Here is a 21,311-nt window from a genome sequence, read left to right as displayed (position 1 = left end):
ATATATATATATATATATATATATATATATATATATATATATATATATATATTAGTGAACACCCTGCTATTTTGCAAGTTCTCCCACTTAGAAATCATGGAGAGGTCTGAAATTGTCATCGTAGGTGCATGTCCACTGTGAGAGACATAATCTAAAAAAAAAAATCCAGAAATCACAATGTATGATTTTTTAACTATTTATTTGTATGATACAGCTGCAAATATGTATTTGAACACCTGAGAAAGTCAATGTTAATATTTGGAACAGTAGCCTGTGTTTGCAATTACATTAGTAGTATAGCACATCATGCTTTGGGGGTGTTTTTCTGCACATGGGACAGGGCGACTGCACTGTATTAAGGAGAGGATGACCGGGGCCATGTATGGCGAGATTTTGGGGAACAACCTCCTTCCCTCAGTTAGAGCATTAAAGAAGCATATCAAGGTTCTGTCGTGGCCTAGCCTGACTGATCTAGAGAAGATATGTGTGGAGGAGTGGGCCAAAATCCCTCCTGCAGTGTGTGCAAACCTGGTAAAAAACTACAGGAAACGTTTGACCTCTGTAATTGCAAACAAAGGCTACTGTACCAAATATTAACATTGACTTTCTCAGGTGTTCAAATACTTATTTGCAGCTGTATCATACAAATAAATAGTTAAAAAATCATACATTGTGATTTCTGAAGAACTCACTGGCTGTAATGTGTATAAACCAATTAAATGAAGGGGGAAAAAAGAAGAAATCAATCAGTACTAATGAAAACAAGATTACACTGGTTCATGTTTAACGAGATTTGATTCACATTACCACCAAATAGACCTACTTATGAGCAGAAATACATATTTCTGGTTGGTAGCCATTTTTATTGGCTTTCAGTCAAACTTATTTTTTAAATAATAAAAACAAATATATTATTTCTCCATTAAAATCCAGTGATTCCTTCTGTAGTCTATAAAACTAATGTTGGAGATAGTCTCTAGTGTACAATTGAGCAGCAAAACATCACTTTTTCATTCAGATGGCTCATTTAATAATGATTAATTTCCAGGAACTTATTTTACTATTTTTGATAGCAAGCATAATGTGAAACAGAATACAACATATACAATTAAATAGTAATCTTTTTTTTCTTAGAAAACGTTTGCCCATCAAGAAAAAAAGACAAACGGATGAATAAAAAGGCAAAACTTCATAAAATCTAACAAAAAATAAACTAATGAAAGATTGGAGAAAACAATATTTCTCTTGCTTCTCAGTCAGGCAAGACATGGGTAAAACTGATGATTTTGTGAAGAAATGTGGTGTAAATGATATAAGATGTGATTTGTATTACCACTGCCTATAGACTTTGTTTTAGTTCTGGTGATATTCTGATGCACTAGGAGGACAACACCTGTCAGCAACACAACTTAATTTTCAATCTAATTCAATATGTATAAAAAGAAGACAAATCCTTATTTCAATTAGAAAATAACAAATCAAGTTAAGATTTTCAGATTATTTATCAAGCAATGGTGTGATATGCTGCTGCCCAATGGAAAATTGCTACTATACTTACATTAATGACAATAGGCATGTAACAGTGTGTCTCCAATAAAAGTGTGAATCCAATGATGAGACCCCAAGAATCAAATAATAAACCAGTAAAATTAGATTTGTCACTCCAAGAAGTGAAATGAGAAGCTACATAAAATGGCCCATTCTCCATAGCTAAAATAAGAGTCTCAAAGCTATAATAATAGATACATTTGTCCAAAAACAGTTGGTTTGCATTAGAGACATGCAATCAGGAGAATTATTATTGTTATTGAAATATTTCAATATAAAATTTCAATACAAACTAAATGTGAGGTGAACATTTTTTCCAACAACGATCTCTCTGATCTATGTTAAGAATGTAATTTCTCCGATTGAGATCATTTTTATTGTGAAAATCACAAGGTTGCAGAGTTCAGCTTCCCAGCAAGGCACAATAAAGTGCAGTAGCCAAGGAGCTCTGCCTCATTTCTGACTGTGCAATCCCATTCAAACTGACCTGAACCTAAGTGCATGTGCACGACTATCACAATATACTGTTTATAGACCTATAAATATCAATTGACTTCAATAAAACTGCAAAAAACAGTAGCATGAGAGACAGCCAAAACCCATTCTGTAATGATGGTGGCTCAAATAATGACACTCATATCCCTGATGACTCACATCCCAGATGACTCTATACTTGGTTTTTGTCTTATACTTGGTTTTTGTCTTATACTTGGTTTTTGTCTTATACTTGGTTTTTGTCTTTTGTCTTGTCTTGTGTTGTCTGTCTGCACTCTGTCTGTCTGTACTGTTCTTTTGTTTGCACTGTTTGCACCAGGCTGCACTCGATGCACTTTATGTTGTTTTGTTGTTTAGTGTAGCACCAGGGTTCCGGAGGAACGTTGTTTCGTTTTTACTGTGTACTGTGTACCACTGTGTATAGTAAAAATGACAATAAAAGCCACTTGACTTGACTTGACTTGACTCCTTCTACTATTAGCTAGCGCAAACCAAATTTTACAGATTGTGGAAACAAAATAGCTTTTAAATATTTGCACTATAGTTACAACTTAACTGTTAATTTAGCTCTGTTTTTCTTTATTCAAAATGTGTCTACACTGTATGGGCACTCAAAATGGAAAATACTATAATCAGAGAATGGTAAAAATACACACATCCTTCACTCAGATAGAAGTACAGATACTCATGTTTTAAAAGTCTCTGGTAAATGTTAAAGTACTGACTACACTTTTTCACTCAAGTTAAAGTAAAGTAGTTTGGGGTCTGACATGTACTTAAGTAAAAAGAAGCCAAATTGTGAGGTAATTTACTGATTCCAAAAATACATTACTTCCCATCTCTGACTATAAGTAACGTCCAAAGTTTCTTGAAATTAGAAGGGCAGTGATAAATAATGCCAGACCCATCATAGCTAACTGAACTACTTCAAACATTGTCCATAAAGATAGGCCTGTGGATTTTATTTATAAATATGTTCATAATTATCATAAAGATAAGACTATGCAATGTATATTTTCATTTTTGTTGTATGAATGAATATCTAGCTGAATTGTCAAAAAGAGCCATTGTAAAAACCTAACAGGTTCTTCCCTGGTTCATCCCACATCTTTCCACCAAGTGAAAATGAAAATCTGGGAAAAAAATAACATTTATTAAATTTACATTTATTGAGAATGTCATATTTTTTTTCTTTATGGTTGATATATGTGTAAATCTGGCTCTGTATGTCCAGTGCCTCACCTGCCCTGGACCTCACTCCAAGTCACTCAATAGCAGGATCCATGCAGACTGCATCCAGCAGCATATTAAAGGGTGCATAATCATTTTTCTTTTTTAATTTGACATGCCTTTAAGTGCAATTTCTGATCAGAAAATGTAAAAAAAAAAATTTTTGTTGTTTGTTAAAACAATTGCTGATTTATTTCACATTTCTGTCACTGACAAAGCAGGATGACTAAAAGGTACACAGCTCACACCCATGTCTCAGACGTGAATTTAATAATATATATTTAATAATTTTTTTCAAACCAACGACAGTAACATATTTGCAACTTGGGCAAATCCCCGCTGTAGCGTTATCACGCGCCCTCCTTCCTCACCTCTAATCACCGCGCGCGCGGCTTGCTGCGCTGGCATCTGGCTGTCACGTGACCCCTTCAGCTACTTAAAGGGGTCGCGTGCTTAAAACAACTCGTCTTTTCCAGCCGCAGCGTGAAGTAAGGAGCATCAGTACTCTGCTGATTTTATATATTTTTAAATAGTATTTTATTATAGTCTTTTTATAGTATATCCCGTTCAACGCGTTTTTATATGGAACCATATCCTATGAATGGTCTTTCTCGAGTTTTAATGTATCCTTGGATAGATACCAATTCTTGGTAAGTCTTCTTTTGTTACTATTAGATTCAAACAAAAAAACTTTTATAACTGTTCAGTTTAAAATGTGGCTAGTTTATTATTAACGTTAGAAAACTGAAGAAAAGTTTTCACAAAGTAGGGAATGGAGCTCTACATGTTAGAATTGTAACTTGACTCCTGCCTCTGGCAAAAAAAAAAAAGATTCATGCAAGAAGGATGTTTTACATCTGGACCTCTTCAGCCAAGAAAGGCTAAAGGAAATTGCAGTTCTGCCTTATCCACGCACAAATCCCAAACTAAACTAAAACGCAATGCAACTCAGAAAATTGATCAGGAAGACACACTTTTTTCTTTGTAAACATGGCAAACTTCATTCCTTTATGTCTAACAAACCCCCTATGTTTCCATAGTGTAGCTGAATATCCACTGTTCAGCCATAACGTTAAAACCACCTACAGTACCTAATATTGTTGTGCTCCCAGGAGACCTTTGGGTGTGGTGTTTGGCCAATTAGTAACAAATTATATACCAAAGTTAAAATGTCAAACAGCTCAATTCAGAACCCATTAAATCTCTATTTAAAAAGAAGTAAATTATGATTTACTTATGGTCCAGGCCTTGGCCTGTTTATTGCTCTTTTACATGGAAACCATCTCGAACACTATCAAATCTATTCTTCTGACACATTTAACACTCTTGACAAATTACCCTTTAAAAGCAAAGTACGTAGTGTTGACTGACGCTTCCAATATGCTGATTCTAAAAACATTTGCTTTGAGTATACCTATTTGCTTAAGTAGCACAAAAATACATGATAGAATTAAGATAAATTCAAAAAGATAAAAAGTAAAAAGCACAATAGTGTTGCTGTGCTATCCATACTTACATACATACACACATACATACATACATACACATACATACATACATACATACATACATACACACATACATACATACATACTTCTTGGTGCAGTTCTGATGCTTATATGTCCATTGTAGGGGGTGTCTATGGTGGACAGAGATCAGCATGGTCACTCTGAACAGTGATGCACTATGGGTTTTGGCACATTTCTATAATAAACAGCATTAACTTTTTCAACAAGTTATGCTTCAGAAGCTGCTTTATGGGATGAGACCAGACATGCAGGGGTGCACTCACATTAGTGAGGTCTGGTTGCCATTACCCTTTTGCTGGTTTACTGCTTTGTCCTTCATTGGACCGTATTTGTTACTATATTTGCTACTAATCACTGCATACCAGGAATGTACCACCTGACCTGCTGCTGTGGGGATGCTCTGACCCAGTCGTCCAACACAGAACTTACTGTTCACTTACTGCCTAATATATCCCACCTCTCGACCATGGCATTGTAAAGAGATAAGTGTTATTCACGTCTTAATAGGGGGGTGTTTTATTGCTATGGATCATCAGTGCATAGGGCACTGGACATACAAGGAATGTTAATGTAAGCACATTTAAAGTTAGAAATCTTCTGACATGGGCCACAAAGAATCCTGTTAAACCTGCACTGGAGTTTTTTGTTAAGTCGAATTGTTTATATGTTGATATACAATTTTTTGGGATGCACAGGGTGAACTTTAAAACTGAGCATTTTACATATTTAGAAATCTGCTGAAGAGCTCTCTATATTTAGTAATAATTTTCAATAATAATTATAATTTTTTATAATTTTTACACTTTATTTTACACTTTTAATTATTTAAATTGAGTTTTAATATTGAAATACTGTGTGGTTTAGTATTTTGTTATATATTATTAAAAATGTTTTGGCTTGATTTTATTCTCATTTTAATTTTATATGAAAGTTGTATATATACAGGAATAGGACTTTAATTACAGTCATTTTCAAGAATGATTACAATAATTCTGGACTTCTCTTAACTGTTTATGTTTAGCTAAATACTATACTGTATTTCTGTTTTTAGGACCTACCTTTGACATGGGACATGGAAGTGTGAGTTAAAGACAACTTTAAGCTTTAAAAATGACCATCTTTTGCCACATACTCGGATTGTAGTTCCTCAGATCGCTTCCCTTTTTAATGCTGGAAAAAAAAATCCCAGTTGGGAAAAATCAAGCTCACACTCAAGCAGGAGATAAACATCACTCCAAATGGAGTCTGGTTTGGTTGGAATCGTTGGCAGTGATTAAAACCGTGACAGTATGATGAATCTGCAGATTCCATGCTTAGTGAGCAATCAAAAAAAGAAGGCTTGTTAATCCAGTGTTTAACAGAATGAGGAGAATCCATGTTAAAGGAGATGTGTTTTGCACCCTCATCTTGCTGGTACTAATCTGCATACTGTGGTATGCTCACCAGAGTTTAACACCAATCTGGGAGGTGGTTCGTATTGAACATGGTTCTAGCAGTTCTCGAGCACTTCTTGGAGCACCCACAAAAGGAAACCCGCCTCCATCTCAAACGTCTAATTTGCTTCATTGTCATCAGGAGCCAACACACCAGGCACAAACCAAATCTAAACCACAGGCTAAATTAAAATCTCCAAAAGGCAAAGCTAAATTTAAGACAAAAAGTGGGAAGAAAAAGCCCACAGTGAAAACTACCACTGCACCCACTCGTCCTCAGTTTGACTTCAAGGAATACCTCAGAAGGAAAGACCAGCGGGAGTTCAACATGCTCATTGACCAGCCAGAGAAATGTAAAGGGCCTAAAGGTGCACCATATTTGCTGATTGCCATCAAATCAGTAGCAGTAGATTTTGATAAGCGACAGGTCGTGCGACGCACATGGGGCAAAGAAGGCGAAGCCCAGAAAGGAATAAACATTATTACCGTTTTCCTTCTTGGTGTGCCCCAGAACGTTACAGCGCTTCCTTTGTGGGACCGGTTATTGGCATACGAGAGCCATGCATTCAAGGACATTCTGCTTTGGGACTTTGAGGACACGTTCTTCAATCTGACTCTTAAAGAAACCCACTTCCTCCGGTGGGTCAACTCGAGCTGTTCAAACATCAAGTTCATTTTCAAAGGCGACGTGGACGTCTATGTGAACATCGAGAACATTCTGGAAATGCTTGCAGGCCGGCAGGCTGATGAGGATCTTTTTGTTGGGGACATCATCTTTCATGCAAAACCAATTCGCAGACGTGACAGTAAATATTTTGTGCCCGAATTTATATATGGCCAGGGGATCTATCCTTCATATGCAGGAGGCGGAGGATTCGTCATGTCAGGCCACACTGCTCTTAGGCTGCATGCAGCCTGCAAGGAAGTGGAACTCTTCCCTATTGACGATGTCTTTCTGGGAATGTGTCTGCTCAGGATCGGTCTTAAGCCAAGCCGACACGAAGGCTTCCGTACCTTTGGAATTGTGCGTCCTTCAGCCGCACCGCACCTGCAGGTGTTTGACCCATGTTTCTACCGTGAGTTAATGGTGGTGCACAGCCTAAATGTGCCACAAATCTGGCTTATGTGGAACCTCCTACATGACCCTAGTGTGCGCTGTCATACTAATCACGCTCATACGGCTGAACCCTTTAAATGGACAAAAAACACACACAAACAAGCTAAGACTGAGGATTCTGTTGAAGCTGACTATGACATGCAAGTGTTTGTGAAGCACTGAGAAGTTCATGCTGTGAAAGGACAAAGACTTGAATGTAAAAGGGTTGGACCATTTCAGCTCAGAGATGATGTTTGATGTTAATATGATTACCCTTGCTACTGATGGCACTGTTACAATCTATAACGGCAAACTGTGGAGGCCAAGGACATATGCATGAACCCTTTCTAGAGACAGTAAAGCCCAAGGGAGCACATCCAATTTAGCCTCATCATAATGACAAGAATGTGGAATATAGTACATACTCAAATGATCACATAGCTCAGTTATTCCAAATTAGCATGTTTCTATTTCCCATCTTTTTAACGTTGTTGAAATCATCTGCTGTTTATTGTTTGGTAAACAGTCGTCTTTATAAAAGTTTTACTGAAGTGTAACTGTTAATGCCAGAGCACTGAATTCGAGCATGCACTATGTATCTAAGACTTTGGTTTTCACTTTAAAAAGAAAAAAAACAAACAAACAAACAACACAATTTTGCCCATATTTATTACATCCAGTCTTCAAATGTTATTCTTGCTGAACACACTGTAACAATGTTTAATGAACAAAACATGAATGCAGTTTATAAAATTGCAAACGTCGTGCTTTCAGTAGACTAGACGAGAGAAAAACTAGTCACAGCATTTTTGCATGGGTTTATCAGAGGCCTTGTGCAAGCTTATAGCTGGCCATTTTCGATGAATTCTTTACCACAGCTAAGAGTTATTGCTTTAAAAACAAATGAACAAAAAAAGAGAAAAAAAAAGAATACCTGTTAAATACCAATTTTCTAAGTGTCGCTTGCGAAATACAAAACACCACATTGCAATGAAGTGTGATTCATGTGTAATTAAGAATCCCATTTCCAGAAATGGGTTAAATATACTGAATCCACAAAACAAAACAAAAATAGTTTTTGAGGGTGGGGTGAAAACATATGTCAGAACTACAATACATAGCATTTATATGTGAATTACACCGAACAGAAGTTCCGTTTCTGAATCGTTCCAATGCAACATTAGCATAATGTCATAAACAGGAAGTAAGAACGCTGATGAAAACCTGTTCCCGGCATTCAAAAAAAAAAAATCCACCTGAGATTGGGCAGGCAATTGGCCCATCAAACTACTCTCCTAAAATGTTTCTTAAATGGGCAGACTGAGTGGTTGTGCTGCTTCCTTTCAGAATTTTCCTGGATGAAGTTCTGAACTCGAGACTCGAGTTGTGCACGTAAAAAATACCCTCGTATGAATGTAAAAGCTATTTGTAAGAACTTCGACTAGATTCTACCAAAGTGCATGCTTCGTTCTGCTGAAGCGCCACAACCACCAGTGTGAACGTTGAGTCATGAGCAACTGAATGACCTGCTGGGAATCATCTGGTGCCACGAATGTAAAAAGGTGTCGTTACAGGTAAACAGGGTTTTCATGGATTTTCTACCAAAGTACTTTTTAAACTAAAAGTATGGGACTTGATTTCCTAATCCCTTTCACATTTTTCCTTTCATACATACTTGTGCAGCTGTAACAGACAGTACACCTTTTTTTTTTAGTTTAGCTGTACATGCTCAATCATACACACAGCAGTTTAAATAATTTAATTTGCACTCAAGTCAAACTTGGTAGTAGATGACAGTCCTAACAACAGGTTGCAGCTTTTAGTTTCTTTTTTTTCCATGTAGAACTGTAAGCGAGGGGGTAGAACTAAGAACATGAACCACAACCTTCCTTGTGCATATGCACAGGAGACCAATCAATGCCCACATACGCCTATAACACATACTGCAGCTTTGTTCAGTGGAGGCAGACTCTCCTGCTACAGAAGAAAACATCGCCACACATTTCTATCTAAAAGCATTCGACACTGTAGGGCTCAGTTTTCTTTCTTTTTTTTTTTTTTTTTTAAAACACATGGGTCCTTCAGAGTGACACTGTAGCACGATTCATGACTTCCCTTGTTAAACACAACTCCAAACCTGGTAATGAAATGATGAGGTGAATCAGGTGTGTTTTATTTAGCAAGAGAACCACCAAACGAATGCCGGATGATTAGACTCCCCCTTATTTAGATGAACATAAAAAAAAAATAAAAAATAAAGATCCTTCAGCAGTCCTGTAACACTGCAGTCATCTTACATTGTCTCCTAACACTGGTCAAACATGGGGCTGCTGCTGCTACAGTGTGCATCTGAAGCACCCAGGTTTTAAAACTCAATAGGAAAGGACAATATGAAGCGTATTTGACAAGAGATTTCCATGGTTCAACTTGATCTGAACCCACACTGTACCATGAGCTTAAATGGAGAAGACTTCAAGATTACACTATTTACAGATCTGTACATCAACGGACACGGCAGCAGAGACAGAGAGAAAAACTTCATGTCTGTCTGGGACATATACACTACCAGACCTCTCTGTAGACCAGAAACCAGAAAAAAGAAGAAGCACACAACAATGTTTGAGAGGATAGAATATCTAGTACTAAAATAGCTTTAAATAAGAGTATATAATTATAATAATAAGGATTTCTGGGGTGTAACCCGGAAACAAAAAAGGTATTAACTTTCTGTCAAATAAAAATGGTCTGCTTAGTATTTTTCCATCTTTGGCAAATGTTTTAACTTTTTTTTTTTTAATTATTATTATTAATTTAAGTTAATTGAAAATGCATGAAACTGTAAAATCGAATGCACAAACAGGGTAAAAGTGAGAGGAAAAATATTGTATGAAAGTTCAAAAGGCTGCATTAAGGGCTTAAAAATCAATGAGGTTTCCTCCCACACTTATATCCCAACAGTCCTCAATGGAAAGAAGTCAAGAAGTCAATCAAGTAAATATGATGCCTGTTTAGTGCAAATGTGAAAAATCAATGCTTTACCTTTAAACAGCACGCAAAGAAGAGGGCCAACCGATTTAATGCTAAGCTGAAGATTGCACTGCACAGCACTGCAAAGGGACATGCTGGCCACTTTGTGTCTGTATGCGAGAAACTCGTGCAAGAAAAAGGTCGCAGAACTGACACGCCTTCGCCACGCAACTCATTTGTGCTTGTAATAATTTACATCACGCATTCCTGAAAAAAAAAAAGGGGGGGGGGGGGTATTGTAATCCATTAATTCATGCAGTAGACGCCAATACGCCAAGTATCTTTCAGGGTGAGCTCGGTGTGCCATCACTGCTGTACTGAAATGAAGTGAAGGTATATCTACAGAGTGTTTAATGCAACAGGAAAGCAAAAAAAAAAAGGTTTTGAATTATGTAAGACAAATTTTGAAATCTAAATCGGTAACAGCTACTGTAAGCCTGTCAGATGTTCACAAATGTAAATGTGTCCCGGTGTATGTGTGTGTGTGAGTGTAAATGCTTCACTATGCTTTTCTGACAGAAACACTGACAGGGGAAGAAAAGAGAAGTAGCAACGCAGGCTGTTGTGTGTTTCCATAAATAGGATGGAGGGAGGACACCCATCCTGGTGTGCAGCAGAAAGATGAAGGATAACCGAGGAACACCCAGCACATGGCTCTCTAGCTTGTGTAATGGCAGCAGTGAGGAAAGGCACACTGCACCGGTGGGCCCCTACTGGACAAGACGGGAATCTCAGTGAGCACTTGACTCGGCACGTGGAAGGCTGGCAGGACGAGGGGCTCCGTACAGGGTCACTGATGCTATGTGGTTATTCTGCATCACCTGAAAGCAGAGCGACAGAGGCGACATGTGGGTATCAAGTATTTCATCGTTTGTAGAATTACCTGAAATTACCCGGTCTACGCTCACCGGCTGACTTTAAGAAAACCACCCATACCACTGCGGATATAATCACGTGCCAGCAGCGTCATTCATTAAACAAATCCCCTGAGTAGAAGGTCTGCGTTTCTGCTCGCCACGTTTATATCGAGTAGTTATTTAAGCTATGGTAGACTTCCTGTCAGCTCAAACCAGTCTAAAAAAAACAATTGTTACTAGATGTTTTTGCAAAATTCTGTACACATTTTAAAGACTGCTGTGTGTCCCAGGAAATCGATTATGGCTACGTCTACACTAATCCGGATAATCCGTGTCCACACTTTTGTTTTGAATCGTTTCCCAAAAGTTCCACACTGAAACGTCTGAAAACACTTACGTCCCTGTATCGCGCATGCGCAAATCGTATTCTGGGTCATCGTTTTTTCGAAAGCCTTAATTTTCACAGTCCACACTGTGACGTGAAAGCTCAAATTTAAATTTAGCAACTATGGAGTGCGTTTTCAAAAAGCTACGTTTTCGTTGACTGAAAACCAAAGGCCAAAATTCAAATACAGGTCACAGCACCACATACCAAAGCAAAAATCTCTTACCTCGAAGATCATCCTCTGCAGCCCGTAGCAGAACGTTGATCCAAAGGGGTTAGTGTTATTAGCGGATGATGACCTGCAGAGAAGTGCATCACCAACTTAATAAAAGTAAAGTCCAGAGCATATACTAGAGACAATTGGCTTGAAATAGGAAAACATTCTAAATGGGATGCCAGTCAATCACAGGTCCTTGTGAACACACATTTACACACTTAATCAAACCAGGGACAAAATACATAGTTCTGCTAAGTGGGAGGAAGCCAAAGAACCTGGATCAAACAAAAAAACTCGACAAAGACAGTAAACACTTTAGCTATGAAATAGTTAAAAAAGTCTAATCCATACAAGGTATAATTAATAAATTAAAACGCTTCTTCTGTAGTTTGATCAAATTCCAACTGCTTATACTGCATGTTGCCTATTAATGAGGTTTGGTAACCATGCGATCAGACAGAAATGGAGGCGTTGCTGTGATCAAGTGTCTAAACTGATAATGATGCACCACAAATTCTTCCCTTTAAAGAAACATAGTTCCATTTCGTAATGAAGTGATTACAACATTTATTGTCTGCCCTAAAACCTAAAATCCTTTTTTTAGAATAGGATAAAAAAAACGTGTGAAAATTCTTCTCCATGGTACAGAAATTGTAACAAAAATACATTAGAAAGTGCAAAACAGGCCTTAAAGCTGTTTATGTTGAATGGAAAACTAACTTTTTCTGCACAGATATCACACTGACATTTTCTCAAATTCAATGCTTACCTATGAAGCACCACTGGTTTCTCCATGGGGTGTCCCAATAACTCCTGGATCTGATCCCACTGAGTGGGGAGAAATTACATTTACCACAAAAAAAAACCCCGGACGCTGATTCATTGGGTTCTATTACAGTAATGTGCAGTTACCTTGCTGTAGGTGGTGAGGGTACAGTCTTCTTCCTGAGGATCAGGTCCATCTGAAAAGTACAAAAGCTTCTGAAACGGGGCAGAGCCTCAAGCTTTTTTGTGTGGCAGTGTATTGTGGGAGAAATAAAATTACATTTAGAAATAAAAGTCTGATGGATTTTTTACCCACCTTTTTTAATGATGAGTGGAATCTTAAAATCACATCGATGGTATCTGAGGGCAAGGGAGTGAAATTAAGAGAGTCAAATTCAATTGAAGTTTTTGTTAGAAACTGGACTCATCATACCCAGATCCATAAATTCCCACAAAAAATAAAACTGGTGTAGTTAAATGCATGCACAACCTCAGTGTTGAGAAACAAATTTGATTGCCAGCATCTCTGCTCTGCATTAATCTAGTCCTATATCCATCATCTAAGGCAATGATCATCATTCCAATCATATTCTCTGTGCACAGCTGAAGAGAGCTAAAGAAAAGCAGCATGAGACTCACATGTTGAAATTGTAATGGCCGGGATAATTGGTGTGAAGCACAAACTTCTTTACCAGGTGGGTTGTGGAATCAAACAAAATGTCCTAAAGCGAAAAACGAGAAAAACAGTTATTTGTATAAATATCAAAATAAACTTGTTGCTGCTTGCAATTTTTTAGTAGATGTTTAATAGCAGTAAGGCAAAGAAACTGGATTTAGCTCATGTGCCTTGTGAAAAGAGGGAAATTCCCAGGATTTAAAATGGTGTGGGTTTTTTGGACACAGAGGGAATTTCCCATCATCCTGACCTCCTAAAGCTGTGGTTTCCAGTATAGAATCATGTGACATTTAAAGTCTTTTAATGTATTATGCTTTTGATGATGTGTCAGTGATGGAGATGAGCTGCTATTTACATATTCATGACTTATTGACTTATCACTTTAAAAATATAACATTTGTGCATAGTGTAAAGGTTTTGTAGGTGAAAATCCAGGAACAATAATTATTTAATGAATGAATGAATAAATAAATGCAAGACTACAAATCAGCCTAATATGCCCTATATATTTAAACATTAGGATTAAAATAATAAAATCATATGTGGATTTTTTAATAACTGCAATCTGTTGACCTGGAGGACGGAAAGCATTGTTGACACTGCTGTGGACAAAGCCGTCTGGCTCAAGCTGCAGAAAAAAAAAGCTGCTTCCTTACTATAGACACTTACCACTCCTAGGGTGAAGTAGTTAAAGAAGTAGTCATTACACTTGGACGGAACTTGCTTGTGTGGAGACGGAGAATGGATCTTCATCTAAAAGGGGCATTAGAGTTGTATACATGACTAAGACATAGACAGCATTTAGCAGATGCCCTTATCCAGAGTAACTCATACATGTAGTTTCTAGAGACAAAAACATATCATTTTAGTTCATTGGGTCGGAGAAGTATAACGACAACCTAAAACTTTCCTTCCATGAAGTTATAACAAAATGAAAGAAAACACATTAATATATGTACGTTGTCTAGTGTTCATGTAAGTGCTTTGTGAAAGTCCAGTAATAAAAAAACACCTTGAAAATTAAAAGTGACATTGTAAGGCAGCTGCCCACATCTGTATTTGCGTAGACCAGTTTATAAGTAGGATAATTGTTTCATGGGCCAGGATGGGGTTTGGGTGAAATTCAAGTGCAATTTATATGTGCATACTATATTAATATTATACATATTATATGATTATTAATTAATTATTCCATGTATAATGAAAATGTAACAACGACTGAAACAAGTACGGGAAATTGGCATTGGCTGAAATGTTTTTTTTTTTTTTTTTAATAAAACAGCCTGATGTCTGCGAAATTAGATGGAATTAAACTAGAAATTATATTTTTTAATTCTTTCTGTGCAGCCTGGTAACAAATGATCCACGGCCTTGTACCGTTTTAAAGATCAGTGGTTACCCCTGTTGTAACTCATTGAGCCTTTATAGAAGTGCAGATCTCTGCTTTCATTGGGTTTTGTAAAGCACTGGATCCATGATGCTTTTCAACAATTCGTCTGATTTTAAAGGATCATTATAGTGTCACTACCTTGTCTTCAGATTTGTAGAAAACCTTATGTGGAGAGCCTAGAGCACTCAGGACATCCTGGCAAGAATAACCAAAGTAGATGTTCCTTTCAAGTGCCCGCACTTTGCCATCAGCCATCACTCCTGGGCCGCAGCCTGTAAAAGACACATACACACATTCCCAGTGAAGATAGTCAGATGTTCACAAACATATGGTGTGTATATGTATGCATATTTATATATAAATCCAGACAGATACATATGGTTAAACAACAATATTAATATTTTTCCCTGTGAAACAGATGTTACTCAAACATATGGCAACAAGAATTCTGGTTTTAAAAAACTAAATCTGAAACTTGTGATTGAGATTGCCTCGAGCTCTACAGTCCAAGCCAGACTGTTATAAAAATTAATCTAATGAACTCTTTTTGCTTCAACACCAGTTATACTTAAGGATCCACCAGCACTGTGGTATAATTACATTTCAATTATTAACAAATGGAAATGCTGCAGCTGTATGCTAAATCACCGCAGAATTACAAGATCTTGAGATGATCAAAACAAATTAATGTCATCCCAAACCTGCAGTGAGGAGGCGCAGTTTCAGACCCAGAGGCCCTGTTCCATCCCTCAGAACATCCACACACTCGGCATACACATTTCCAAGAAAACAGGCCAGGGGCATCCCCGGAGCCCTGAGAATAAGAGGAGGAGAACATAGAAAGACAGAGAGAGAGAGAGAGAGAGAGAGAGAGAGAGAGAGAGAGAGAGAGAGAGAGAGAGAGAGAAGAAATATGTAATATAGAGATGCATGAAGTAGTTCTGGAGTCATTTAATCACTTAAACACTTTGAATCCAATTCTCAATTCTACACCTAATGTGTTAGGGAAGAAAAGAACCCATTAGTATTGATTATTAAATTAGCTCCATGTACAGAGAGCATACCAAACACTTCTCTTTGCATTAACACTGAACATTTATGGACACTCAGATAAATTACTTAAAGCTCTGCACATTCAGCACTCTATACCAATGAGAATAACCCAAAGAATATGTGTGAATTATGCTTCAGAATTCCACATGAAAGTGGACGGCTGGAAGGTTTTGTTTTCTAAACAGCACATGATACGGGCATTACATATATATAGATATACTGTACATGGAAAATAGTATTGGGACACCTGGATTTTCCATACAGTATGTAGTGCTACAGAGCTCTGACATTTGGGATACGGAGGCCTGCACCCCAGGCTTCCTCACTCTACATCAGTATGTGACTTGTGCTGTATCACAATCTCCACAACCACACTCCAAAATCTTTTTTTCTTTTCTTTGCAGAACACTTTTAAATATATTCAACAATAAGCACCAATATAGTGGTAATATTCAGGTGTCAACAAACTGTTAGTCATTTGGTGTATTTGGTTAAGATTTTCCCGAACATCAGCAGTGTAATTTTTAATCATGTTCGTCTTTTATGTGGAACATATTAAAGTTTGTGCACATGCTATTCCATCGACTTCCAACTCCAGACAACAAGATTTTGAACAAATATCTCAGGGTTTTCTTGTCAAACTGTTTTTAAGATCTTTCTTTTTTATTCTTCTCCCCCAACCTCAAATTCCATCCCATGGGGAAAGCTGAAATGAGACTAAAGCACAAGGAAACGGAAGCGGTCTCGATAATACAACTTAGACCTTTGAAACGTTCTTATTAAGGCTCTGATTGGGCCTAATAGGATTTAAACCAGATTATGTTTTGTTTTTGTTTTGAAGGTCAACATAAATCTAACTCTTCTGTTGAAAACCCCATAGTTTTCCCCATGCTGATAAATGATGAAGAGAATGGAAAACAAGACAATGGCAAGTGCAACAAGAGCAACTCCTGGCGAATTGACAGTATTGTATTAAATAATAATAATAATAATAATAATAATAATAATAATAGAAAATTATTATATAATAATTTATATAGACGTGTTTTGCTAAAAATGATATAAATAATATAAAATATGTAATATGTATAAAAAATTATATATTAAATAGAAACATATAAAAGATTTTCATAAGAACTGTTTTGTTGTAAATAAAAAACAAGCAGTTTGAGTGCATTAGTAATTAATAAGGTAAATAATTTATTTTGCACGCCAGGCATGCGCGCGTAAACGCATGCGCACAGACAAAAACACACATATCTTACTTGGTTTCTTGTAGGTTGTTTCCAGTGTAAATATACATCCTCTTCACTGTAGCCCCATGAGGAATCTGCAGGGAGGCCAAGCCATGGGCAAAGTTAGGCTGTCAAAGTAAAATAACTTGGAATGGATTGGCATGCGGGTGTAGGGTTAATATGCAAAAAAAAAAAAATTCCTGCTTATATAAACTATTTATAATGGCTAAAGATGAAGAGAGGTAAATAATTCATTTAGAGGGATATTTTTACTTATATGGTTCAACTTTAGTATAGAAGCAAGTAAGAGTGTTATTCTCCTACAGTAAAGATTCATTGAATTGCTATTTTTCAGTGTATTTGAATGACAGGTTCCAAAAATATCTAGGTTACAATCTATCGGAAATAGAATAGATTGTAGTTAAATTCCTGAATGTGATTGGTGGGAAGGTGTAATTAAGCGTCTATAAGACTATAGACCTGATTGTAAAGGTTGTAATTAATATAGAAAGTCTATACTGATCATTTTTTTTCAAATTCTTTATTGTTTTGATTGTAAAATCTCAATCACAGAGTTTAAAGATATAAAGCTAATCATTAATGGGAAAAAAATATCTTGCTTTTTAAGCAAATGTATATAACTGTTATTGTAAAGCTTTCTTAAAAGGGATCTTTAACTGGATTTATGGAAGTAGTCCCCAGAATAATTAATGGCTAGTGAGGAAATGACTGTTTGCAGTTACTATAAGGTACGTGGTGAGAAAAAAAAAAAAAACAGGAGTGTCTTGAATATAAATTCAAATTGGTAAATATAGAGAAATGTAAGCAGAATAAATTGTGGTATGTTGTAATAACAATCAAGTTTAGCATTACGCACTTTTTTGCTGATTACGTCCTTCAAGTTTCACCACTTAGCAGGTGTGTTACAATTGTTGGAATGTGATGGAGATCAAGTGAAAAGCACATGCAGCAATGTGGACAGGCAGCTTACCTCGTATTTCGGGGCTTCGCTCCACGAGTCTAACTGGAAGGAGAATGAGAGACCTCTGAAGTTCAGATGGAAAAGCTGTTCTGCAGCATTGTACACTGGGTGTGGAGAGACAAGTACTTTAATTACCATGAGGAATTCTTCGAAAGGTCACTGCATGACACTGCATGCTTAATGTACATTCCTTCCAAAAGAGACATCCAAACACACTGTATAACTGCAGTCCATATAAATTCAGCAAAGAAAGCAGTGTTTCTTCTATTGTAGGAGTGGAGAAGATTGTATGACGTACCTCCTGGGTGAGTAGCGCCAAAGGACTGGTCAATCTGTTCTATGGTAGGTGCTATTGCCTGAGAGTTAAAATGTACTCCACTGTAAGATAAGGATGAAGAAATTAGGTTTGTTTTGTGCAGCTCTTGGACAACACGACTAAAATGCTGTTTTCCCCCAGAAGATGGCGCTGTATCCCTAAACCAATGACACATTTTTCATGTTGCAAAAGATTGTCAAGCAAGGCTGAGATGCCATTTTCTGGTCAGTACATGACCTAAGAGATGCTGATAAGTGTGTTTGACTAAAGTTTTACTGTATTTTTCTTTTTTTTTTATTATTCAGCATTTACTGCTTTAGCGGACAAACTGATAATATACACTGTATAACTGAAAATATGCAGGTACATTACTTACCAGTATTTCAGTTTCACCTTGCTCAAGTCGTACACTTCAATAACCTGCAAATATTAATGCTTGACTTAATGCAAATGTGTATTTAAATGTGAACAGAAAATAGACTGAGCGTGAAACACCACTGTTCTCAGTTTCTATGGTTAGACACACACACACACACACACACACACACACACACACACACACACACACACACAAACAAACAAGCACACAACCTTCAGTCTCTGATTGCAGGCATCAAACAGCAGTTTAATTCCATCCTGAGTCAAGTTGAGTATGAGGTCATGACTGAGTGGCATCTATAAGAAAGAGAACAATGTTAATGCCTTTATTATTGACTTTTCCTCCACTTTTCTTCTTTTTGTTGTTGTTTACAAATTAGGACGATTCAAGAATCCTTACTTGTTCGCTGTAGAGCACCTGGACATTCTTCATAATACGGCAGTGTTTCTGCAAGATGGAAATGGCCTGGGCCAATGGCATTCCTTTTTTTAAAAAAAAAAAAATTTATTTGGATTAAAAGTATCAAATAAAGTAAAGTTTTATTAAAAAAAGATAATATTTTAGTATAAAGTATTAAACATCAACATTTTTTTCATCAAAAGATAAGAAATAAAAAGGGTCAGTCTATTTCACAACAGTATACAAGTATTCATAAGAATTTCAGACACCAACGGGTTTCCTGATTTTGTTTCTGTAAACTGCCGGACTCTAATCTAAAGCAGTTCAGATAAAACTCATGTCGCTGTCCAAATAAATATGGACCTGGTTGTTCATGCAGTGTGAGATGTGGTGTCAAATATAAGAATATAAGGAATATCATTTTTAATATATAAGAATAAGTTTTCTTTATACTTGATTTGTCTCAAAGCACTTTACTGTTTAACCATGCGATGGAATTGAGTACATTTCCCAAAGCTGTGTACTTTATCAGAGTATCTTCATTATAGGGAAGGTGTATTACATCCAAATGCGTTAAATAAGCGTAACCACAGCAGTTCTCGCGAGAGTTGGTGTGAAATAACGGTAATCTCGCTGCGCGACTGAAACAATAGAGAACTCAAACGGGTGTGATGTGCAGGAGAGATGATCGCTGATAAACAAAGACGATCCCAATTTAGTAGCTGGGTGCATTTACTTTTGATATTTAAGAACATCCAAAAGTGTGTTCCTCCAGTGAGAATGTGAAAATCGTAATCATATTTAAGAAGAATATTTGTACTTTTAAGTGCCATGTAGTTCAAGTAGAATGCGTTCTGGATCCACTACTGTAATGATCACTGAGCACATTGATTATTAAAGATCTTTCTCTAGAACGATCACTCAACATCTGGATGGTGTCAGGATTTGAATTCCGACCAGTAGCTCAAAACAATAATCCTGTTTTGGCTCTTACCTAATGCGAATTCCCATTGTTCGTTTCCCAAAGAGCGCTCAGGAACCACCTCCAGATCCAGCATTGAGTTCTCAGCGGGCTTCTCGGACTGGGCCAGAGCTTCTTTTTCTCACACACACACACACACACACACACACCAAACCCCTTCTGCTACGCACACGTCAGTGTCGCCTGCACCTCTGTCTCAGGCCACATCAACCTCCGTTTAACGCCGTCAGACGTGTACTGAAGCTCGGTTCTGTTCCGCACCGGATCCCTGACTCGGGTTTAGAGAGATCGTGTTAACTTCTCTGTCTGGTGATCATCAGTGTGTGCATACTTATAATACCGGGATGAAGATACAAACCCGTCAGTTAGAAATGCATCTTTTTGTTAATCGGAAAGTGAAATAAACACATGAGACGTTTGTTCTATAGGACGATGCTCACAGGTTGTCTTTCCTCTGATTAGACTGCAATGTAATCAGTCCAGCGAAATGCTCAGAATACACTCGAGTACACTGAACCCGACATGTGCCAACATCACACACACACACACACACACACACACACACACACACACACACACACACAGAGAGAGATTGTGCAACCCAGTCACCCTTCTGATGTAAATAAACACGCTTGTTTATTCTTACTCTATTCTCGGGTGTATTAAAGCAGCCTGTGGCTCTGTGTGAATGATGGAAGACAGTCAGCTCTCTGTCCTCTCAGACTCCAGCTAACGGTTTCGAAACGAACACGTCCGAACACGTCCACAGGACACACGTACACACACGTACACACACTCGCGCTGCCTTGTTTTCTTTCTTCACTTGAGGTTCAACAGCTAGCGAATTTTACACCATAACATCTCAGTCCCATTCACATTCCTCGGATCCAGTCCCGCTTCTCAAATCTGTCCTTTAACGCTGCGGTTTCGCTGATGTTCCTCGTCAGATCGAGACAATAATAATAAAATCCCCACAACCCTGCACAGTTCCAACGGCAACTTCCATCAAAAACACCTCGATCAGCTGATAGTTCAACTTCCGGTGTGAAGAGCCGCAGCACTTCCGACACCGCGAGCGTTGTTCTGACTGTCAAAGTAACAGTCCTGCGACCGCGAACAATCAGCTGTTTTATTTCGGGGTCGTTAAAGCGATTGGGATTTTTTTCCCCGATATTTTTTTTACACTAAAATCCAACTCCGTCGTTGGATTTTTTTGGAAAACAGTTAATCATTCCATTGTTACTGATTTGGAAAACATTCTAAATGTCAAATCCGCCGCGTTTCGCCTTCTACATACACACTCAGCGCAGTGTTCAG

At 37.4% G+C, this 21,311-nt stretch overlaps 2 protein-coding genes across 3 annotated transcripts; one reads left to right on the top strand and one right to left on the bottom strand.

The window, feature by feature from the left end:
- Positions 1-3,727: 3,727 nt before the first annotated feature.
- On the top strand, positions 3,728-7,888 carry b3gnt9 (UDP-GlcNAc:betaGal beta-1,3-N-acetylglucosaminyltransferase 9). The gene is made up of 2 exons (XM_046864382.1): positions 3,728-3,923; positions 5,854-7,888. The coding sequence occupies exon 2, from the start codon at positions 6,165-6,167 to the stop codon at positions 7,512-7,514; it is 1,350 nt and encodes a 449-aa protein (XP_046720338.1). The 5' UTR covers positions 3,728-3,923; positions 5,854-6,164; the 3' UTR covers positions 7,515-7,888.
- A 95-nt stretch (positions 7,889-7,983) lies between these two features.
- phaf1 (phagosome assembly factor 1) lies at positions 7,984-21,081 on the bottom strand. Of its 2 annotated transcripts, XM_046864383.1 has the most exons (17): positions 20,641-21,081; positions 20,007-20,505; positions 19,013-19,095; positions 18,826-18,909; positions 18,611-18,654; positions 18,217-18,296; positions 17,928-18,022; positions 16,967-17,064; positions 15,350-15,462; positions 14,787-14,920; positions 13,928-14,011; positions 13,222-13,304; positions 12,899-12,942; positions 12,730-12,779; positions 12,587-12,645; positions 11,827-11,899; positions 7,984-11,179 (listed from the first exon to the last, which is right to left on the bottom strand). In XM_046864383.1, exons 2-17 carry the CDS (start codon positions 20,068-20,070, stop codon positions 11,090-11,092), a joined length of 1,278 nt encoding a protein of 425 aa, XP_046720339.1. In that variant the 5' UTR covers positions 20,071-20,505; positions 20,641-21,081; the 3' UTR covers positions 7,984-11,089. The 2 variants fall into 2 exon arrangements, with proteins under 2 accessions (XP_046720339.1, XP_046720341.1); XM_046864385.1 differs by having other exon boundaries at positions 16,967-17,031; positions 20,007-21,076.
- Positions 21,082-21,311: the final 230 nt, after the last annotated feature.

The sequence above is a fragment of the Silurus meridionalis genome, chromosome 13 (genome assembly GCF_014805685.1).
Source record: "Silurus meridionalis isolate SWU-2019-XX chromosome 13, ASM1480568v1, whole genome shotgun sequence".
Classification (NCBI taxonomy): Eukaryota; Metazoa; Chordata; class Actinopteri; order Siluriformes; family Siluridae; genus Silurus; species Silurus meridionalis.
This window is presented reverse-complemented; position numbering and strand designations above follow the sequence as displayed.

Excerpts from the sequence above, each read along its gene's own strand:
- b3gnt9 (XM_046864382.1), top strand. The coding sequence starts at position 6,165 with ATGAGGAGAATCCATGTTAAAGGAGATGTGTTTTGCACCCTCATCTTG.
- phaf1 (XM_046864383.1), bottom strand. The coding sequence starts at position 20,070 with ATGCTGGATCTGGAGGTGGTTCCTGAGCGCTCTTTGGGAAACGAACAA. Across the intron at positions 14,921-15,349 it reads ACTGCGCCTCCTCACTGCAG|GCTGCGGCCCAGGAGTGATG; the intron begins GTTTGGGATGAC and ends TGTCTTTTACAG. Across the intron at positions 11,180-11,826 it reads TGCAGAGGATGATCTTCGAG|GTGATGCAGAATAACCACAT; the intron begins GTAAGAGATTTT and ends CTCTGCTTTCAG.